The sequence below is a fragment of the Trematomus bernacchii genome, unplaced genomic scaffold (genome assembly GCF_902827165.1).
Source record: "Trematomus bernacchii unplaced genomic scaffold, fTreBer1.1, whole genome shotgun sequence".
NCBI classification, from domain to species: Eukaryota; Metazoa; Chordata; class Actinopteri; order Perciformes; family Nototheniidae; genus Trematomus; species Trematomus bernacchii.
In genome coordinates this window covers 12,359,151-12,380,829 of record NW_022987564.1, presented here as the reverse complement: position 1 = coordinate 12,380,829, position 21,679 = coordinate 12,359,151, and the positions used below count along the sequence as shown (strand labels likewise).

At 40.7% G+C, this 21,679-nt stretch overlaps 1 protein-coding gene across 3 annotated transcripts; it reads left to right on the top strand.

Annotated features, from left to right (window-relative positions):
• The first annotated feature begins 3,836 nt into the window (after positions 1 to 3,836).
• On the top strand, positions 3,837 to 13,739 carry clk2a (CDC-like kinase 2a). 3 transcript variants are annotated; one of them, XM_034124763.1, is made up of 13 exons: positions 3,837 to 4,137; positions 5,697 to 5,896; positions 6,033 to 6,312; positions 7,383 to 7,473; positions 8,262 to 8,328; positions 9,034 to 9,150; positions 9,411 to 9,577; positions 10,020 to 10,114; positions 10,734 to 10,860; positions 11,491 to 11,573; positions 11,814 to 11,893; positions 11,988 to 12,078; positions 12,233 to 13,739. In XM_034124763.1, exons 2-13 carry the CDS (start codon positions 5,697 to 5,699, stop codon positions 12,419 to 12,421), a joined length of 1,587 nt encoding a protein of 528 aa, XP_033980654.1. In that variant the 5' UTR covers positions 3,837 to 4,137; the 3' UTR covers positions 12,422 to 13,739. The 3 variants fall into 3 exon arrangements, with proteins under 3 accessions (XP_033980654.1, XP_033980653.1, XP_033980655.1); XM_034124762.1 differs by having other exon boundaries at positions 3,839 to 4,137; positions 10,731 to 10,860; XM_034124764.1 differs by lacking the exons at positions 3,837 to 4,137; positions 5,697 to 5,896; positions 7,383 to 7,473 and having other exon boundaries at positions 6,231 to 6,312; positions 10,731 to 10,860.
• The last annotated feature ends 7,940 nt before the right edge of the window (positions 13,740 to 21,679 follow it).

Genomic DNA, 21,679 nt, shown 5'->3' with positions numbered 1-21,679 from the left:
GATTTCTTCTTGGTCTGGCAATTAAAGGATTAAAATATGATTATTTCTCTGCCCCTAGTTCGTTCCTCGCAGATTCTTCAGTGTCATCAGCCTCATCTTTCCATCTGTCCCAGTCAACGCATCAGCCAGCACACTTTCAGTGTCTGACTCCATAGAGATATTGTCCTGATGCTGTACAGGGGTGATGCCCCATGATCAAAAAATGACCCCTGTAGAGTCTGAGTGCCACTGACCTCTACATGTCACTTGTTAGTTGCTTTTACCTTAAAGCGACTTACATACACTCAATACTGTGGACAATCCTCACAGGAGCTATTTGGGGTGAAGCCCAGGGACACAACGACATGTTGACTGCAGTGGGGATTGAACCAGTCCCCCCTGATCCGAAGATCAAGCCACAGCCTCCCTAGTCATATTATGTCTGTCATTAATGTTACATCACCCCTTATAACAATTTTCTTTCCTTTCTTCTCTTTTCTCTTCTCTTGACTAAATTAAAAAGTCCAGTCTTTAAGTAATATTTGAAGTCCTTTTCCTGCACCTTTTTAAGGCTATGTTTGCAATATGTATTCAAAGTTCACTTATTTAAATAAATCAATATCTGAGGTTAGCAAACAGATACTGCCTTTATCTAGAGAGCCAATGACACCATCTGCTGTATTAATAAAATTGCCATGTGTTTTCAAATTGAAAATAAGGCACTGTCAGCCCAGAACAGAGGAAAAGGGACCCGTAAGGCTTAATCAATGTTATATATAGATCTTTATATAATATCAATATTATAATAAACTTCAACCAAAGTCAATTTCAGGAGTGGTGTTTGACACAGTTTACGTTCAATTTCAACTATTCAACCTTTTTAAATAATTTACTTTAATTTAGAAAAGGTTTTTCTGAGAAAAATGTACTAACGAATTGAAAAATACAAGTTTAATAGGACAATGTGGATTTATTTTCTCTCACCTTGTAATTACACAATCAAATAATCTATAATACGGCTTTGGACTTCACTCACCAAACTTTTTTTTTAAATGTTTTGCATTTGTACTATTGTGTAGTCAATTTGGACAAATATCTTTCGAACTAAAAATATCCTATGATTGCATATGGTGTGAATAGGTATACCCTGCTCACTCCGTATTATTTTAGGTACAATTCATATTTTAAATGTAATGAAAAAGCCAACTCAACAGTGTGTTAAAAATAGACTTTAGGATATTGTAAAACAAAAAACTGCTATATAATGTATTCTTAAGCCTCCTTTATCTTCACATTTGCTTTACACCCTCTATCCTTGGTGGTCATTTTGACCCCAGGAGTTTAAAGCTCAAGAAAATGATCATATTCAAAATTGTTACCAAAATGTACATTTCAAGTACTTTATGTTTCTTAGTTGACTATCTAAATATCCATTTAAATAAAACACTACTAGCCATTTTCATTACATTAGCAGCACTAAACTTACCCTGTTTTTCACGTGGGGGACCAAGATAACTTTCCATTTTTGGAAAGTAATGTTTCTGCTTGTGTTTGACAGACAACAGGAGCATCTGCATGGGGTATTCAGGGTGGACAATTTGACAGAGGATTTATCTGAAAGTACAAAATAAAAGTATTTTATAGTCTTTGCGCTAGTAGTCTAACTACTGAGTCCAAAATGATCAGTCTTCTTAAGAACTTAAAAGTATTTGTATTGCTCGTCAGTCGTCACATATAGCAGCAAGACAGGCATTGTTGTACCATGGAGGGGACTTTGACAGGAGCAGTGGTGTTTTTATATGTACAAAAGTGGTGAGGCACAAAAAACTTAGATGTCTATATAAGCTTCTGCAGTGACGTGCAGTGAGGTTCATGGCTGGTGAGGCACTGGCACTGACTCTTCAGGTTTACAAATATTATATTTTGACCTAAATCAAAATATAATATTATTTTCAAAAGCTTTTTTAGTCTGATGCTTCGATTAATTTTAAACAGACAGTTCAACAAAAGGATGTAATTTTATCATTTAAATATTGAATTGTTCTCTCTTAGTAAGACCACCATTTTCAATAAAATGGTGGTCTTACCTTGACTTGAAGATGAAGTCCATTTTCCTATCCTTCTGGACAAAAATCTCTATTACTTTTTTGTAAAAGTCCTCCTTATCTTCTTGTAGGTTCAAAAGTCGAATCAAAATCAAATCAAAAGTCGAATTCAAAAGTTCGAAAATTATAAAAGTAGGGTAGACGTGGATATTATCCGGGTGAACAAAACGTGCATTTATCTAAAAGGTACGTTTCCCACAGATCTTATTTCGAGCTATTTTCTAAAATCCTATGGAGAAATCTCATTGCTTTTTTGTCGAGGCAAGCCATGCGCAGCTTACTTCCTGGTTTTAGGACGCGTCACTGCACCTCTCTCGTCTCCTCTTCACACACCACACTTTTCGCGGCACACGTACTTACAGCCAATCAGCTCTGAATTATGTGAGATGATGTATGGTGGGGATGGCAGCTCAGTGCCCCTATGGTCATTATTTTTTTGCCACACACATTAAATAGGAAAATACTCTGAGCATGCGCAGTGTAGTTTTTACAGTCACCGTTCACTTAGACAGTGAGAGGGAGGGGCATGATCAGGTTTTGTCCCACATGGCTCTAAACAGCTCAATAGGCACACACTGTAGACACTAATTAGAAGAACACAGACTAAAACAGCAATGTACAGACGAATCAGATGATTAAACATGATCTTAAAATATATTTTATATATTTTTATATTTATTTTTTACATTTTTTTGTAATCATTATTTTTAATACTTTCTGCTGACACTAGGTGGGGCAAAGAGTTAGAACCTTTATTTTGAAGAGTAGGCTACAGCGCAAGCATAGGGCAAACTAGCCAATCAGAAGCAAGGAGGCACTGGAGACCCACCCACCTATGGAAACGAAACGAGTGGTATACTTGTTTTAACAGTAAGAACAGAAAAACGAAAAAACGAGCTGAATTTCCGTTTTTTGGTTTTGGGGCAAAATTGAAAAACAAAAAAACGACCCGTTTCTGTTGTTTTTTTCGTTTCAATTAGAACTAAAAAACAAACGGTTAAAACGTACCTTCGTCATAAAAGTTACAGTGCAGTTTAAGATGTGAATAGTTCAATTAAAAGCAGCGGCAAAAAGAAAAGTCTTCAGCCTGGATTTAAAAGTAGTAAGAGTTGCAGCGGACCTGCAAGGAAGATTATTATATGTGACTTAGCCAATATTAAGACAGTTATTCAAATTTCTCGAAAGTCTAAACGCTGAGTTAAGTAAAAATTGTAGGGAACCAGGTGTAAAGATTGAGTCAAATTCTGCCTCTTTCAACATTTTTGAAATAAATTGAATACAAAAAGTTGTACATCAATGTACAAAATAACGAAAAGAAGAGTAACAAAAAACGTTGTCAGCTAAACAATGGTCTACATTTGAAATGTCAAAAAAAAAAGGGTAGATTCATATTTTTATCGTTAGCCTATAGATAATGCTTTTCTAAAATAATAATGTTAATTGTGTGAATTTAATCTGTCGATATAATTGTGGTTGTCAGAAAAGGATTACATGTCCATTTATGTTAGTATTATGTATTTTAAAACGTTAAAAAACTAAACTAAATAGTTTCCCCTTCCTAATCACAAAAAAACGGCATCTGTTGTTTTTATTTGGCCAGAAATTACAGTCAAGTTTATTTATAGAGCTGTTAAAAAAAAAGGTAAATCTGTGACCAAATGCTTTACAAAGCGATGACATAAAACAGGAATGATGAGATGGTTTCAATTCTGATTTCATATTTAAAAAATACGCGCATGACAGAGGTTAAATTAAACTTTGAAGAACATTCCATTAAGATAGTCAAACATATGATTGAGTTATTCTGGCTGCGGGTTCAGAGTGCTGCGCTGTGTTGGTTTGTGTACATTCAGGACTGAGTTGCAGTCTCGGCGTAGCAGCCACCAGTCTGAACCAGAACTGTCTGTACAGCGAAGGCAGGGAAGAGCTGATGCTCGCTTGCTAGCAACAGAGCATTGAACATCGGTGCTGGCGATAAGATAATAAGAGGAAAAACTGGAACGCCAACACGGATTTATTGTGGGACAAACGTACAGGCCTCGCTGCTAAAACGGTAAAAACCATTTACAAGACGTTTCGTTATGTAATGTTAGCCACATTGCGACAAAACGGTTAGTACGACAGCTAGCAAAAGTATCTGTTTTGCTAGCTGATGTACGTAGCTAAGCTAAGATGGCGGTCAAAGTATTTACGTTAGCTAATGTTGCTAGCCCGGCAAGCTTACAGCCAGTACGCTGGTCAGTTAGCTAGTTAGCTGATTAAAGTTTACATCTATATTTCTCCTTTCATGTGTATGTTTTTGAAAAGTATGGAGTGACAGCACTATATATCTCAGTGACAAAAACATAACAGCGGTAACGGGTTGCTAACGCACGTCGGTATGATATCAGCTCAACGTTTAGACGCTTATAACTGTATGAATTTAACGTTACACTAATCAACTGATGAAACAGTGACGTTATTTGAATTCATTTAATTAACGGCCAATTAACGTCAGTGTGTTGTTTGCCGTCGTTGTATTTACGCTTAACTGTGTTGGGTTGTTATTAGTTAAATGGGATCATGCAACAGGGTTATTAAAATGCATTCCTGCATCTGATCAGTTGACATATTCCAAGGCCTACTGTAACACTTGCTCGTCTAGCTGCAGGTCATTTTGCACAAATGTATAGGCTTCAGGATGCTCGTAGAAGTTGGAGTCTTAAACTCAGAGGTGGAAGAAGTACTCATATCTTGTACTTAAGTAGAAATACCACAGTGTAGCAATACTCTGGTACAAGTAAAAGTCCTTCATTGCTTATGTTACTTAAGTTAAAGTACAAAAGTAGCAGCATCACTTTTTAGCATCAAAATATACTTAACGTACCACAAGTGAACTACTCATGATGCAGATTGGCCAAATGTCTAATATATATTTATATTTTTTGATTCTAATTATTGATCCATTAATGTGTTTATCACAACTGTTAAATGTGCAGCACATGTATATCCTTTGTATACTGCAGGGTAGCTTGTGAATTTAAAATAGTAACTACAATCTTATTTTAGCGTTGATTATATTTCACATCATTAATCCAAATCTGCAAAGGAAGTAAAGATATTTAATAATGCAGTGGAGTAAAAGTACACCATTTAACTCTCAATTGTACTGGGCTAGAAGTAGCAAACAATGCAAATACTCAAGTAAAGTACTAGTATCCCGAAATTGTACAGTACTTAGGAAATATACTTAAAATGTATGTTTCTATTCAAACATAACTATGGGCCTCCTAGGTAATCACATTCTTAAAAAACAAGTTTGTTTACTAAGCTGTTGACGTCAATCAACATCTTCACATACAGTAGAATGGTTGTGAAAAAATCTTTCAGTCTGATATTCAGTTAATTTTGGATCAAATTTTTTCATTTTTCTATCCTACAACTGCCCACCTACTGACTCCCACAGTTCCCTTTACAAGTCTGGCAGTGGTCAGCTGTCCCAGTGATGCAAGCAGCTGACTAAAAACTTGAGTAAATGTATAAACAGCTGTCCTGCAACTGTTCCAAATTGAAAAAGCATCTTATGTACTAAAAATCTTAATGATGTTTGCTTTTGTCCTCATAATTCACTAGATGCCTCACACGAGACGGTACTCGTCTTCGGAACGAGACAGTCGAAGCAGCTACCAAGACCGCTACAGAGACAGAGGGCGAAGACACCGGCACAGAAGATCACCTTCTTTCTCCTCCAGCAGTGACAGAGACCGAGATCGAGACAGAGACCGAAGGGGACGAGGACACCGACAGGAAGGAAGCTTTGTACGCTCAAGGAGGTATGTTTGTGTGTATATTGAAAATTATTTTGTTTGTTTTACTGCTATTTCAAAGTACCAACTCTGCTGATCTTTTTTGGGGTCTGGTTGGTTGTCAGTTTTAGCTTTCAATGTATGTCTCTGTCCTCTGATTCAGTCGTAGCTATGACAATCGTTCTACGGAGCAACGGCCGTTTGACAGAAGATACTGCGACGGATACAGACGCTTGGATCCGAGCCGAGACCGCGACAGAGAAAGGGAGCCACATGGAGCAGCTGAAAGTTATTACCCACGCAATTTCACCCCAAACCTGTACGACTACCGACGTGGCCGCGAGCGGGAGCGAGAACGGGAAGAGTCGTACCGACGGAAAGGCAGCAGGCGTAAGCACAAACGAAGGCGGCGTAGAACCAGGTCCTATAGCCCATCCTCCTCGGTGAGTACAGCCAGTCCTGAGGTTGTGTTTTAGCTCTCCTCATCCTCTCTCCTTCCATCTCTGTCTCTTCTTCCACTCAGCTCCTTCTGTCTCTTTCTTTCTTTAACAATTTCCGCTCCATAGCTCCTGGAGTTGGTAAGTAGTACAATCTTTATGATTTTTTTTTTTTGTTCTTTCAGAGGGTTTTGTTTATTTTTTGTCTAGATGGGGTTTGCTTGAATTGGCATTTCTTTTTGGGAGAGCATTTTCATTTTTATGCAATTAAGTTTTATATTAGTTCACTAATGATTAACTGCCAATTATTGATGTTCTTCCTATACACGCCCATCACAGCTTTTCCACTTTTCCTTTTGAATGCCTAGTTACACCTGGTCACACTTAGTTTGTGTCTGTGGCCCTACCTTTCATAAAACTTTATATTTTAGATTGTCAGTTATTTGTGTAAAGCCCAAATGCCTGTGGTAACAGTTGGTATGCCACTTGTGAATACAGCACAGATAGATGGAAAAAAGTGAAAATGTTCTACCAAGCAATTAAACATTTTTTATGGACATTTGAAATGTCTTAGATTTGTTCAAATGCATTTGTGTGGATTAATTTATACACAGATTTGTGTTAAGTAGTATAAATGTAAGTAAGCAAGGGGTTGAATTTAGTGTTAATATGTTGGGGTTATCTTTAAATATTTCCTTCTGGATTACACATATTCCTTCTCATTTTATTTTCCATCTTATTTATTCTGACTTAGTTATACTTCAGTTTGAATTGGTTTTGCGTTTATGAATGGAATGCAAGTTGCTTCCTTTTTGTAAGCAGCTGTGGGTTAAAGGTAGAGGGAGGAGCATCATGTAATTTTTGACTTGTTCCCTTGCACTATATCCCTATCGTTATATATTTCCTTCACGTGGTGTCATGCGTGAATCGCCCCATGACCACCAAACCCACCTACTACCACCAACACCACCCTCCTCTTCCCTCCTCGTCTACCATTGCTGCGGCTGTCCCTGAATATCCCCCGTTCCCTCCGGTTGTGTCGTGACCTGCTGATGGCGGTTTGGGTGTGAAAACAGCGGAGCGACAGCCGGACGCGGGCACTGAGTGTGAGGGACGACGAGGAAGGGCACCTGATCTGTCGGAGTGGGGACGTCCTACAAGAGAGATGTACTCACTGCCACTACTCTATCGTAACCATTCTCCATATGAGTATTAAAGCATAGAGCATTTACATGACATGGGAGTGCCTGATGATGATGATGCCTTGCTAGAATGCTCTTCGCTCTAGCTGAAATAGCAGGGTGGATTGCAGGAATGTTGAAGATTTTGAGAGGGACCTTAGATACCTTCTCCTTTTTGTTCTAGGATTTTAAGCTGTGGAGCATTTTTCTATGTTTCACAGGTTACTTGACTTTCCTAAACATAGAATCCCATCTGCAGCTGTTTGTCTCTGTTGCGTTTCAGATTAGAAATCAGTTACAGTTCTAAATCTGTAACTTAAGATAGCTTTTTCCACTATAAGGGGTTTCAGGGATTTTTGTTGTAGACATCTAACATGCACATCACTTACTCAGTATTGTCTTATTACAACCTACACTTTACACTGTGGTCATTTTCAGGATCAAGCACAGTTTTGTAGAAACACCTAATAATTTTTCCAGTTTTACACAATACCCCACTTTCCTTTTGGGCAAAGACAGCCACATCCGGGGGATGTGCCCTTAATTCGATGGCTTCAAATTGGTCATCAAAGAAAGGGAGCGCTTTACTCCCTTATTTTCTACACATCTCGTAGCATACAGATTGAATTTAAAAAGGGGATGGGCGCTAAGATTGATTCGCCTGTCTAAACTTTTGCATCATGTATTCCTACTTAAGTCCACATGTCTAATGCTCCTGTTCTTTCTTTCCCCGCCCTCCCTCTCCCTTCCTTTTCTCTCTGTGTTGTGTTGCAGATGAGATTGTCAGCACTTTGGGGGAAGGCACCTTTGGGAGGGTGATGCAGTGCATCGACCACCGCAGGTATGTATCAGTTGACACCGAAAAGCTGACACCTGCTCACTGTATTTGATTTTTCTTAGACACACGTTTGAGGGGTGGGAGATTCCTGTTTGGGGTTCTTTGTTCATATCTATCCAGCTGATGAAGCTGCATAAAAAAAGTTCTTATGGCAAAGAGGGACTTCCCATATTCCCACCATTGAACTTGATCATTATGAGGGACTTTACTTACAAAGTCATATCATTTTAAGTTCAACTTTCTTTTCCCTTTAGCATCTGCTATTAGAAGAAGAATAGGGAGGGATGAAACCCTCTTTAATGGTCACACATGCAGAGCACACAGCGCACACACAGTGAAATTTGGCCTCTGCTTTTAACCCATCCTAGTACAAGGAGTCTAGTACTAGGAGCACTGGGCAGCTATTGTACAGCGCCCGGGGAGCAATGGGAGTGGGGGGGGAAGGGGGGTGTCCGGTGCCTTGCTCAAGGGCACCACGGCAGGGCAGGAGGTGAACTGGGACCTCTCCAAGTAGAAGTCCACACTCCATATTTAGGTCTGGTCGGGGACTTGAACCAGCGACCCTACGGCTCACAGTCCAAGCCCCTACTGACTCAGCCACTGCCGGACAATTAAGTCAGGCCATTTGGTCAGGCATCTGCTCCCTGCATTAAGGTTGTGTTTATGTCCTCTGTAGTTGGCTTCATACTGTTTTGTTTTGTTTTATAGGGGAGGAGCCGCTGTTGCTCTGAAAATTATCAAAAATGTGGAAAAGTACAAGGAAGCAGCTCGCCTGGAAATAAATGTTCTAGAGAAGATCAATGAAAAGGACCCTGATAACAAATTGTGAGTTTTGATTGAATAGTGTTGTATTGTAATAAACTTCAAAGTCAAGTATCATCCTTTACCTTATTAGAGCTGGGCAACCTAGTACTGTAGTGACAATAACATTAGCTCATTTTTGATAATAAAAGCCTCACCCTTTTCTGAAAGCTTTTGACACACAAACACTGTGCTGAATTAGCTTCTAAAAATACTTGATTAATGGGAAGTTACCTAACCCACTGAATCACATTCTAACCTTGTGTATGTTGTTTTTCTTGCAGCCTGTGTGTACAGATGTACGACTGGTTTGACTACCACGGTCACATGTGTATCTCCTTTGAGCTGCTAGCTCTCAGCACCTTTGACTTTCTAAAGGAAAACAACTACTTACCCTACTCCATCGGTCAGGTCCGACACATGGCCTACCAACTCTGTCTTTCTGTGAAATGTAAGTTACTTTTTAATTGTCTTTCATTTAGTTAACTTACAAGATAAATATTTGTGATCTAACAAGTAAAAGAAACCAATTTAGCATATTTAGTGTAGGCAATAGACGTGTAATAATAATAATAATAATAAGATTTAGTAGGATTTTGTAACACAATTTGCTTTCCTTATTTTCCTTCAAACACCCTTATTCAGTGATGTGTCTCAGTTGCCTACAAATTAAGGGTCTGGACTGAAAGCCTCTGTAGTAACCAGCCTGCAGCCACATGAGGGCATTATAAGGCCAACTGCCAATCAGAAGAGAGTGTTCAATAACTTATTGGAAAATGATGCTGTAATGAAGATTTCCTGGATAGGTTCTTTAAGTTGTCAAATTACCTCTCAAGTGTCTTTGAACTATTCCATGTGTTTTATAACAAGTTACTCGTGTTTTTACTCCATAGTCCTACACGACAATAAGCTGACACACACAGACCTAAAGCCTGAGAACATCCTGTTTGTCAACTCAGACTTCACCATGTCCTTCAATGTAGAAAAGGTAAGATGCAAAGGAAAGGGAGAATTTTTTTTTTTAATAGACTTAAGTGGAACGTTTAAAAAAACAACAACATCCCACTTTAAATGTCCTACTGATAGTTCTGATGTGTCTATTGTTTAAATGTTGGTAAAAGATACTGCTTAGAGGTCTCATGAATACAAATGTAATACCCATAGCTGCAGTTTGAAGAAACAGACTACACATTTTCCATAAAACGACACTACTAATAAGACTGTTAAACACCTGAACTGTTGAAACAACATCCACAATATTCATCTGGCTGCTACTTAAAAATGATTGATCTATTTACCTAATATATCATATTTCAATGACTTGCATATCGACTCTTATTGCACTATTTCACTTTTTTAAACTATTTTCTTCTTGTATTTACTATTTACTTGCACTATATTTTTCTGTGTATCTGTGTTTTGCGTTGCACTGTTGGAGAAGCCTGTGACACAAGATTTTCATCTACATAACTACACTGTAGCTATGTTTGTTTGACAAATAAAGAACCTTGAACCTTGAACCTACTTGCAGCCGGAATTTACATAATGCGTCCGAGAAAAGTCAAGTCTCAACAATTCTGTGAACACGGTTTTCCTTCTTGCAGAAGCGAGAGGAGCGGACAGTAAAGAGCACGGCGGTTCGGGTGGTGGACTTCGGGAGCGCCACTTTTGACCACGAGCACCACAGCACCATTGTGTCCACGCGGCATTACCGCTCACCCGAGGTCATACTGGGTGAGTGCGTCAATAGGCTCTGGGCCATAAACTAATTGTAAACACTACTGCTCAGAAACTACTATTTTATGATTTAAACCTATCGCAGATCCAATTAAAATAGGGTCATGGGGAAATTAGTTTAGAGATTAACAGCTGTTGTTCCTCCTCTCATCTTTACACTTAAGATTCAGTGGCGAACCGTGTCTATCACAACTGGACCTTCTGTAGACACACACACCCACTGCTGCCCCCCCCCCCCCCCAAAACAAGCACAGCTCAGCATTCCTCTGTTTAAAAGCCTCTTCCAATTAAGCCCAGTTTGCATCTATCTTACATTCCTATATTATCAACAGCAACAACAATACTTCTGTCAGGGAGCAGTGGTTTCAAGATCAATCCGATTAAACAATTAATGTAGAAATAATCACACAATTAAAGTCAATGAGCCGTTGCCTCTTGCAATCTTTTCCTGGAGCCACATGATATTTGTGCCATGAACTGGATTGCCCCATGTAACTGAAATGCTTTTGAGTCATTTGACAATTCTTGTGTAATGATAGCGAGCAGTTAACCAGCTTTAAGAAGACTGAACATTTACACATTTGTTTAGATGTTTTCATTAATTGGATGCATGTTTTTGTTCTTTAGAGCTGGGCTGGAGCCATCCCTGTGACGTGTGGAGCATCGGCTGTATCCTGTTTGAGTACTACCTGGGCTTCACCTTGTTTCAGGTACAATGACAGCCCACTGCTGGAACCTAAGATAAAAGTTAAAGACTTTTCTACTTTGACATTTAAATTTAGACATTATAGCCTGTATCACCAAATAGCCAAACTAACACCATTTTTGAGCTCTGACTGTGTCTTTTACTCTTCATGTAGCAGAACCAGCAGCAGTTCAACACTCATAGTCTGAATCAGTGTATCCCTCTTAATGATGAGTTATGGATGCCTTACTCATATTTCTTTCAGACTCACGACAACAGGGAGCATTTGGCCATGATGGAGAGGATCCTGGGACCAGTGCCCTCCAGAATGATTCGTAAAACGAGGTGAGAAGATACACGTGCCTACAACACGCATGAATACATATTTTATTTATAAAAGTTACACATCACTCACACTGTCACGTCTGTAAACTCTCAGAAAGCAGAAGTATTTCTACCGTGGCCGGCTGGACTGGGACGAGAGCTCCTCAGCGGGAAAATACGTCAGAGAAAACTGCAAACCCTTACGGGTAAGAAGGGCGGATGGGGAGTAGAAAAGGAAATAAGGATTGATGTTTATTCACAGGGCTGAAAGTAAAAAAAGTGAAATTAATAGAAGAAATAAAACGTTTTTGTGTTGTGTACTGCTGTACCTTGACAGTGTCTCATTACTCCCTTTCTCAGCGGTACTTGCTGTCGGAGGCGGAGGAGCACCACCAGCTGTTCGACCTGATAGAAAGCATGTTGGAGTACGAGCCCACCAAGAGGCTGGCGCTGGCTGACTCCCTCAAACACCCCTTCTTTGAGAACGGGGCGGCCGCAGAGGCGGGGAGCAGCAAGAGCTGGGAGGGCAACCGGGACATCAGCCGGTGACCCTTGAGCCTCCAGAGACTGAATGACACAGAAGATCAAGCGTTTTTTTATCGTGGAGCAGGCGAACTGTTAAATTAATCGGGGCTCTGGATGTTTTTCTGTCGTTTGTCAATAAAGCATGGACACCTTAACTTCCTCTTGCTCCACCACCCTGCCCATCGGACATCCACCTCTGCAGCCACATGAGGCATGTTTCTGCAGCAGAGACCAAAGTAACACAAAGACTGGACTAATTGAAAAGAATGAATCTTTTCTGCCCGCCACAGCCTCCACAGAGGACAAAGGTCTTTGGTGGAAGATTGTTTGTACCCAAAGTAGCCCTCTATGCAGCTCCTCTCTTCCTTTTGACTATTCCTTCCGTCCATCCGTATATTCTTTTCATTAGCATGTAAAGAAAATAATTCACCGTCTTAGAAGGAAATATACACTACACTACAGGTGACCCAATCACTCAGTTTAAGGGAAGAAATGTCTTCCGATTCTTAAGTCTAAGGAAAGGTTTAAAAGGAGATAGAGCTGTGTATGCAGTGCAAGTCCTCACCCACATCACTCTTAACATGGAGACGTGTAATATTATATTATGCTAGAAACAATTAATTCAAATTGAATATATATTTCTTTGGAAATTGCAATTATCTCCAGAAGAGACAAGTGTCTCAAGTTTTATGTTTACGTCTTGGTCAAGTGAGTTCTTGCGTTGCATATCGTTTTTCATGTTTATTTTTATACATCTAAAAGATTTTCCCCTATATGGAGACAGATCTATAGGCCTGTTATTTTTCGCCAATGAGATGATAATGGTGGGCACTCCACACACAGGCCTCTGTGGCCTGTCTTATAGATATGTGTTACGTTATACAATGCTTTCTGGGTGTGAGTGTGTGTGTGTGTGTGTATGGGTTGGCAGTGTGGGTGACATGCTCATATTAATGTTTGCTCAGTGACTTGTTAGTAGTTCAGCATTAGTCATGGGAACATTCTTGCATTCTTTTAAACCCGAAAAACATAAACTGCCTTTTTTCACGTGTGATTCGGTCAGACCTGAAGTCTCCATCGAGGTAAAGCACATAGGAAGTAGCCAACGAGCCACACACAACTCCTGTTGCCGGTATTTATTTTGAGTTCATATAGGTCATAGTCCCCACCCCCCAACTGTACATTACTTGTTTTTTTGTAAGAAATTAAAGCGTATAAAACTGTATATATGTACGATTGTGTAGAATTAAAGTTAAGTCCTCCTTACCAAAGGCTTATGGTGCTCTCAGTATGGGTTCAGGCCTCTGGTAGCTGAAGGGAGGCATCCCGTCTTTAAATACCAGCCCTGCGTCTGAGTCCATCTTTACCTCTCTCACTAAAGCCGCTGCTGGACGATGTTCAAGTCAGACGTCTGAACTGAAGGTCAACATGGAGTCTGCATTGTTCTGTTTTTAGGGAACTCCTATAAATAAAGATAAACTTACTGCTTGCTGGAAAGTAATAACACAGCATTCATTTAACTTCTATTGATTAAATAACCTTTAAAAATGTGTAATTTCTCACTTAATAGTTTTCCTAGAAAGTAGTTCACCAGTAGAAGACCCTTACCACTATCTTTATCTTAGTGGCTGACTTAACTTCTTATTTCCCGCTGCCTGCAGGATCTTTAAATATTAGTTTGAACTGATTTTGTCCTCCTGGTGCTCGACTGAACTTGTAATGTATGCCTCATTTTACCTTTAATTTCTTGTGAGCCAATGTCTGTTGGAAACTAATCTCTCTCTGACTTCTTTCCAAACGCAGAGCTCAGCTGTCAGGAGGGGAACACGGGACGGCTGCAACAGGTGCACGGATGCAGCGTCATGTAAGCTGAGGGTGACGCAGCCGCGCTGATCTTATAACCTGCTTCGATGTCCCGTTCTCTCTCACTCCACATTTGTCCTGTAAATGAAGCGATTAAAATGCTCTACAGCCGACTATATAACTGAGGTTATATGGGGGCGTCAATACCAGGATTAGCAAATGACCCTGCTACACAAGACTAAAATAAACTCAATAGGGTCTTACCACTGTGTGCTTAACATGTCCCACAGAAAGGCTGGGACCCTTGAGGTCAGATCTCTGGGTCACAGGTCAGCTGGCCTCTGTAACTCAACCTTGGTCCCATCGCCTGACATGGTCAGAGAAGGAGGAAGTGATATATGAGCAGATATGATGACTCATTTTAGAAGTACAAGGAATTTGCTTTGGTATTGGTGCAAAACATTAACATAGTAAAAGGGAATCAAAATGGAAAAGAAACGTACCAAGAAGATCGCCTTAAAAGAAATAACTAAATGTGAAAAGTATACATTTTTTGTGTCATTTCTGTCAGAATTTCTTTTACTTTGAGTTTTTATGACATACTTAACTTAAACTTTTGAATCCTATACTATCACCTTATTTATAGTATGTTTTTTTTTTCATTACTTAAACAAGTTTTTTTTATACTAAACCATTACTTTTTCTTGACTTTTTTTAAACATACAATACAGATTTCTGTATTTGAATGATTAAAAAAAAGAAGCTTTTCATGTCATACTACACTGACTTTTGTGACATACCGTTTATTTTTAAATATAGACTTGAGTTTAGTGTTATTTGAATAGGAATAATTCAGAATTGAGAACCAAGTGGAGATGTGATGGATTGGGAGTCTCATGTTGACCTGGATTCATTTGTGAATGAATAAATGAAATGAGACCTTCAGGTGTACAATGTTTTCTGGCATCAAGCGAAGAAATCCTCTGACCGCCTTCCATGTCGTCAGTCCGGCTCACTCTAACTATCAGCAAATGATCTCATCTTGTTACTTCAAAACAAACTGTAGAGGTGTTCATTACTATAAGTTAATGAAAACCAACCAGTCTACTTGGAAGTCTAACACTGAACTGCGATGCAAGTCACGTTACTCAGTCAGTAGGGGCTTGGACTGGGAGCTGTAGGGTCGCCGGTTCAAGTCCCCACACAGACTTAAAATATGGAGTGTGGACTGCTACTTGGAGAGGTCCCAGTTCACCTCCTGCCCTGCCGTGGTGCCCTTGAGCAAAGCACCGGACATCTCCCTTCCCCCCCACTCCCATTGCTACCCGGGCGCTGTACAATAGCTGCCCACTGCTCCTAGTACTAGGTGCTGTGTGCTCTGCATGTGTGACCATTAAAGAGGGTTTCATCCTCTATTACTGCTTCAGTGATCAAATGTTAAAGGGGACCTATCATGCAAAATGCACTTTTGTACATCTTTAACCATGAATATGTGTCCCCGGTGTTCCAGGGAACTCACCAAGTGTCAGAAAACACAACCCTCTCTATTTTCCTCCATACCCAAATCTCTAAAAAAGGGGCTGCAACGGATCTGATACAGACTGATCCAGATTTGAACACTGTCCTGACGTCAGGACGGTGGCGCTACGGCTATTGGGCCAACTCCACCAATCAGGAGGAGACAGACACGGCCATTGCCGTTCGAAAGCGCTGGAGACGCTGTAGTACATATGCCAGGCCTGTAAGTGGCGCTGTAGTCTGCCACAAAAGCAGTGAAGAAGACTTGGTTACCATGGTTACCCTTCTGTTTATTCTCCGCTGTGGCTTTCTTTCTCCGGTCAAGATGTCCGTTAAAGTTTAAATCTTCCGGACAAAATTAGAAAAGTGCCGGTCAAAGGTCTTCTTTGTTATTTATTGAGCTTTAAAACAAATGAATAACGACTCTATATAATAAAACACGGAGGACAGAGATTTCTTTTTCTCCCCCTCTTCTGACAGCCCAGCAGCTGATCAGAGCACGGCTCACCTCTCCTGCAGGGGGGCGTGGTCAGCTGCAGCTCACAGAGATCAGCCCGTAGACAGCAAACAGCACATAGAGCGAAATGAGGCATGGCTAAAATGCATGATCTGTTGTTTGGTATTTTGAAAACAGAAACGTATAAATATACCTTATATAGGTATGGCCCTACAATATATCATTTAAATATAGCATGATAGGTTTCCTTTAAATAGAAGCTGCTTGTTTGTTTGTTTGTTTTACTCCCTTGTTAATGAGATAAACTCCTGCATCTTCAGGTAATCCGGTTTGAGGTCCAGTGAGCTCATCGGGTAAATCCCCATAAGAGCACTGTGACAGAGCAGAAGTGTATACAAGTACACACACTGAGGTAGTGGAAGCAACGAGAGTACTCTACAGCTTTAACAAATCCTACCATCAGCTGATTGTGTCTACAGGAGATACCTGCAGGTGAGTAATGTTGATTATTTAATACAAAGTATATTGTGTTAAAAAAGACAGATCTACTGTACAATGTATTCAGCAGAAGACCTCTTACAAGACAGAATATACCAGGAACCCTCATGTATTTCCATTGAAATACTTCGGTGTAGCCAATCTTCTTTAAGCTTGTTTTCTTACAGTTATTGTCTTTTTAAGAGAATGAATAGTCTGTGAAAATGTATAGATATGTATTGAACAGAACCCTACTTCATGAATTAATGAGATGATTATGTCTTGACTTGTTGCTGTTACTATAAACTAAGATTACTGGATAAAAGTGTTTATTTTCTGTATCTGCAGATAAAAGCCTCATCCCTTGTTGGAAAGTAAAGCAGAGCAACAGCGCTGACTTCTGTCCTGGACATCAGTGTTTAAACCTGTGAGCTCTCACAAACAGCACCAGCTCCAGACAGCCTAGAGATGGACTCCCTCATGTCGCTCGGGGCTCCTCTGAAGCACTTCACCAGCTGTGTGACTGGGAAGAAACCCTCTACCAAGAGAGGAGTGAAGGGCGGGCAGTGTGGCCGCAGGAGCAGCTTCGCCCGCAGGAGCAGCGTCAGCAGGAGGAGAAGCCTGCCCTGCAGCAGCCAGAAAGTCCCCGAGTCCTGGCTCCGACTGTACCAGGAGGAGCTGAAGAGGGAGAGGTAGAGGAACACCTACGTCATTAGTTCTCAAACAGGCAATCTAGTCTCTTATATCATTTATTAGTTATTTATCCCAAAATTGTGTTCATTGATTTCTGAAAGTGTAGTGACTCATTCAGTTTTAGTTTCTGATGGTGTTTGTTATCCAGCTTGGCAACACAAACATGGTTTAATGAGGATAAGGCTGTTCCTCACATGAGTAAGCTGCTTACCCCTGTGCTGTTCCTAATGTGGCTCTGTGCTGTTTGCCAAAGGAAACAACAGCAGACCAAACGTGCCAAGAAGAACGCACAGAGAGAACTCAGGAGAACTCAATTCAGGAGCCACCACTGCCTCCCAAGGGTAGGTGAACAAAACAAATCAAAATATATTAGTTTGTCAAGACTGACTTGGCCATTTACATTTTTTTAAAGTAATTTTTCATGTAGAATTGGCAGTTTTCCCACGCTCAAATGTTGACATTTCTTGTTTTAACTTTAACTACTGAATATCTTTGGGTTTTGGATTGACAAAATAAGACATTTAAATTGTTATGTTGCTATTTGCACACGTATATATGTATATACTATCCTTTATTTACATTTTTAAGTAGTAGGTTGGTCTGTGGTAGTGTATTCCAACTGTATATTTTTGTATTGGGTACTCTATGGCTATATTTTTCTACTCTTGATGTACATTACCAAGTACCCCTAATCTAATTTAAAGACATTACATTTGAAAATCTGGGATGGACATTTTAGGGTCAAAGGGCAATATTTTCTGACATTTAATAGAACAATAAGTGTTGGTTGCAGCCCTCGTTGTCAGTATACGTCTAACAGTCTCCACCCTCTCCCACCTGCAGCAGACCAACCCCCCCAGGAAGCCGGCCTCGGTGAAGGACGACTCGTTCTTCGGAGCGTTTCAGGGCCTCAGTCTGGACGAGCTGCTGGGGAGCAGCCGGTCCTCTGCTGCTGCGGGGGGGGGATCAGTGCAAAGTCATGTGACACCTGACTGCACGACAGTCAAATGGTCCTCAAGAGACTGAAAGGACAGACAGCTCACGGAGGAAAGGGAGAGGCTCGCACCTTAACCCAGGAAGAGGGGAGAAGGCCAATATATTCGTCTGTCTTGGTTTCTTTCAGTTGATATTAATTGTTCATGATGGTTGTTTTGCATTGTAGCTACTTGTGAAAATGGAATATGTTGATATTGAGTAAATCTCTGACACTTTGATCTTGAATGACTACAATTTTACTGATCTGGTGTTCACTCCTGGACTGCTTTTTTTGGTGGAATCATTTAAAATACAAAAGCAGAAACTAAAGTGGATTTTATCCAACATAAATATAAAAGTATGTGCAGCAGACACCAGTCAGATACCTTTATTGACAGCTGACGGTTAGATTAGCACAAAGACTGGAAACAGGGAGAAACAGCGAACTTGTTATCTGTCCAATTGGAAATCCTTAAAGGGGACCTATCATGCAAAATGCACTTTTGTACGTCTTTTATCCATGAATATGTGTCCCCGGTGTTCCAGGGAACTCACCAAGTGTCAGAAAACACAACCCTCTCTATTTTCCTCCATACCCAAATCTCTAAAAAAAAGGGGCTGCAACGGATCTGATCAAAACTGATCCAGATTTGAACACTGTCCTGACGTCAGGACAGTGGCGCTACGGCTATTGGGCCAACTCCACCAATCAGGAGGAGACAGCCACGGCCATTGCCGTTCGAAAGCGCTGGAGACGCTGTAGTACATATGCCAGGCCTGTAAGTGGCGCTGTAGTCTGCCACAAAAGCAGTGAAGAAGACTTGGTTACCATGGTTACCCTTCTGTTTATTCTCCGCTGTGGCTTTCTTTCTCCCTCCCGGAGGCAAGCGTTTGCTCCCGCTGCAATGCAATCCCTCCCCGTCGAGGCAAGCACTGTAATTCTCTCCGGTTAGTCCACCAGCAGATGACAAACACCCACCTCTCCGCCTCTTCCAAGGAGGGGACCGTGCTGCAGAGTTTCAGTTTCAGTTTGTTTCGCCGGTCAAGATGTCCGTTAAAGTTGAAATCTTCCGGACAAAATTAGAAAAGTGCCGGTCAAAGGTCTTCTTTGTTATTTATTGAGCCTTAAAACAAATGAATAACGACTCTATATAATAAAACAAGGAGGACAGAGATCTCTTTTTCTCCCCCTCTTCTGACAGCCCAGCAGCTGATCAGAGCACGGCTCACCTCTCCTGCAGGGGGGCGTGGTCAGCTGCAGCTCACAGAGATCAGCCCCGTAGACAGCAAACAGCACATAGAGCGAAATGAGGCATGGCTAAAATGCATGATCTGTTTGGTATTTTGAAAACAGAAACGTATAAATATACCTTATATAGGTATGGCCCTACAATATATCATTTAAATATAGCATGATAGGTTTCCTTTAAATAGAAGCTGCTTGTTTGTTTGTTTGTTTTACTCTCTTGTTAATGAGATAAACTCCTGCATCTTCAGGTAATCCGGTTTGAGGTCCAGTGAGCTCATCGGGTAAATCCCCATAAGAGCACTGTGACAGAGCAGAAGTGTATACAAGTACACACACTGAGGTAGTGGAAGCAACGAGAGTACTCTACAGCTTTAACAAATCCTACCATCAGCTGATTGTGTCTACAGGAGATACCTGCAGGTGAGTAATGTTGATTATTTAATACAAAGTATATTGTGTTAAAAAAGACAGATCTACTGTACAATGTATTCAGCAGAAGACCTCTTACAAGACAGAATATACCAGGAACCCTCATGTATTTCCATTGAAATACTTCGGTGTAGCCAATCTTCTTTAAGCTTGTTTTCTTACAGTTATTGTCTTTTTAAGAGAATGAATAGTCTGTGAAAATGTATAGATATGTATTGAACAGAACCCTACGTCATGAATTAATGAGATGATTATGTCTTGACTTGTTGCTGTTACTATAAACTAAGATTACTGGATAAAAGTGTTTATTTTCTGTATCTGCAGATAAAAGCCTCATCCCTTGTTGGAAAGTAAAGCAGAGCAACAGCGCTGACTTCTGTCCTGGACATCAGTGTTTAAACCTGTGAGCTCTCACAAACAGCACCAGCTCCAGACAGCCTAGAGATGGACTCCCTCATGTCGCTCGGGGCTCCTCTGAAGCACTTCACCAGCTGTGTGACTGGGAAGAAACCCTCTACCAAGAGAGGAGTGAAGGGCGGGCAGTGTGGCCGCAGGAGCAGCTTCGCCCGCAGGAGCAGCGTCAGCAGGAGGAGAAGCCTGCCCTGCAGCAGCCAGAAAGTCCCCGAGTCCTGGCTCCGACTGTACCAGGAGGAGCTGAAGAGGGAGAGGTAGGGGAACACCTATGTCATTAGTTCTCAAACAGGCAATCTAGTCTCTTATATCATTTATGAGTTATTTATCCCAAAATTGTGTTCATTGATTTCTGAAAGTGTAGTGACTCATTCAGAGTTTTAGTTTCTGATGGTGTTTGTTATCCAGCTTGGCAACACAAACATGGTTTAATGAGGATAAGGCTGTTCCTCACATGAGTAAGCTGCTTACCCCTGTGCTGTTCCTAATGTGGCTCTGTGCTGTTTGCCAAAGGAAACAACAGCAGACCAAACGTGCCAAGAAGAACGCACAGAGAGAACTCAGGAGAACTCAATTCAGGAGCCACCACTGCCTCCCAAGGGTAGGTGAACAAAACAAATCAAAATATATTAGTTTGTCAAGACTGACTTGGCCATTTTTTGGCAGTTTTCCCATGCTCAAATGTTGACATTTCTTGTTTTAACTTTAACTACTGAATATCTTTGGGTTTTGGATTGACAAAATAAGACATTTAAATTGTTATGTTGCTATTTGCACACGTATATATGTATATACTATCCTTTATTTACATTTTTAAGTAGTAGGTTGGTCTGTGGTAGTGTATTCCAACTGTATATTGGGTACTCTATGGCTATATTTTTCTACTCTTGATGTACATTACCAAGTACCCCTAATCTAATTTAAAGACATTACATTTGAAAATCTGGGATGGACATTTTAGGGTCAAAGGGCAATATTTTCTGACATTTAATAGAACAATAAGTGTTGGTTGCAGCCCTCGTTGTCAGTATACGTCTAACAGTCTCCACCCTCTCCCACCTGCAGCAGACCAACCCCCCCAGGAAGCCGGCCTCGGTGAAGGACGACTCGTTCTTCGGAGCGTTTCAGGGCCTCAGTCTGGACGAGCTGCTGGGGAGCAGCCGGTCCTCTGCTGCTGCGGGGGGGGATCAGTGCAAAGTCATGTGACACCTGACTGCACGACAATCAAATGGTCCTCAAGAGACTGAAAGGACAGACAGCTCACGGAGGA

Coding starts and splice junctions, on each gene's coding strand:
- clk2a (XM_034124762.1), top strand. CDS start 5,697: ATGCCTCACACGAGACGGTACTCGTCTTCGGAACGAGACAGTCGAAGC. Junction 10,861..11,490: donor CTCACCCGAGGTCATACTGG/GTGAGTGCGTCA, acceptor TTTGTTCTTTAG/AGCTGGGCTGGAGCCATCCC. Junction 11,574..11,813: donor TGGGCTTCACCTTGTTTCAG/GTACAATGACAG, acceptor TATTTCTTTCAG/ACTCACGACAACAGGGAGCA.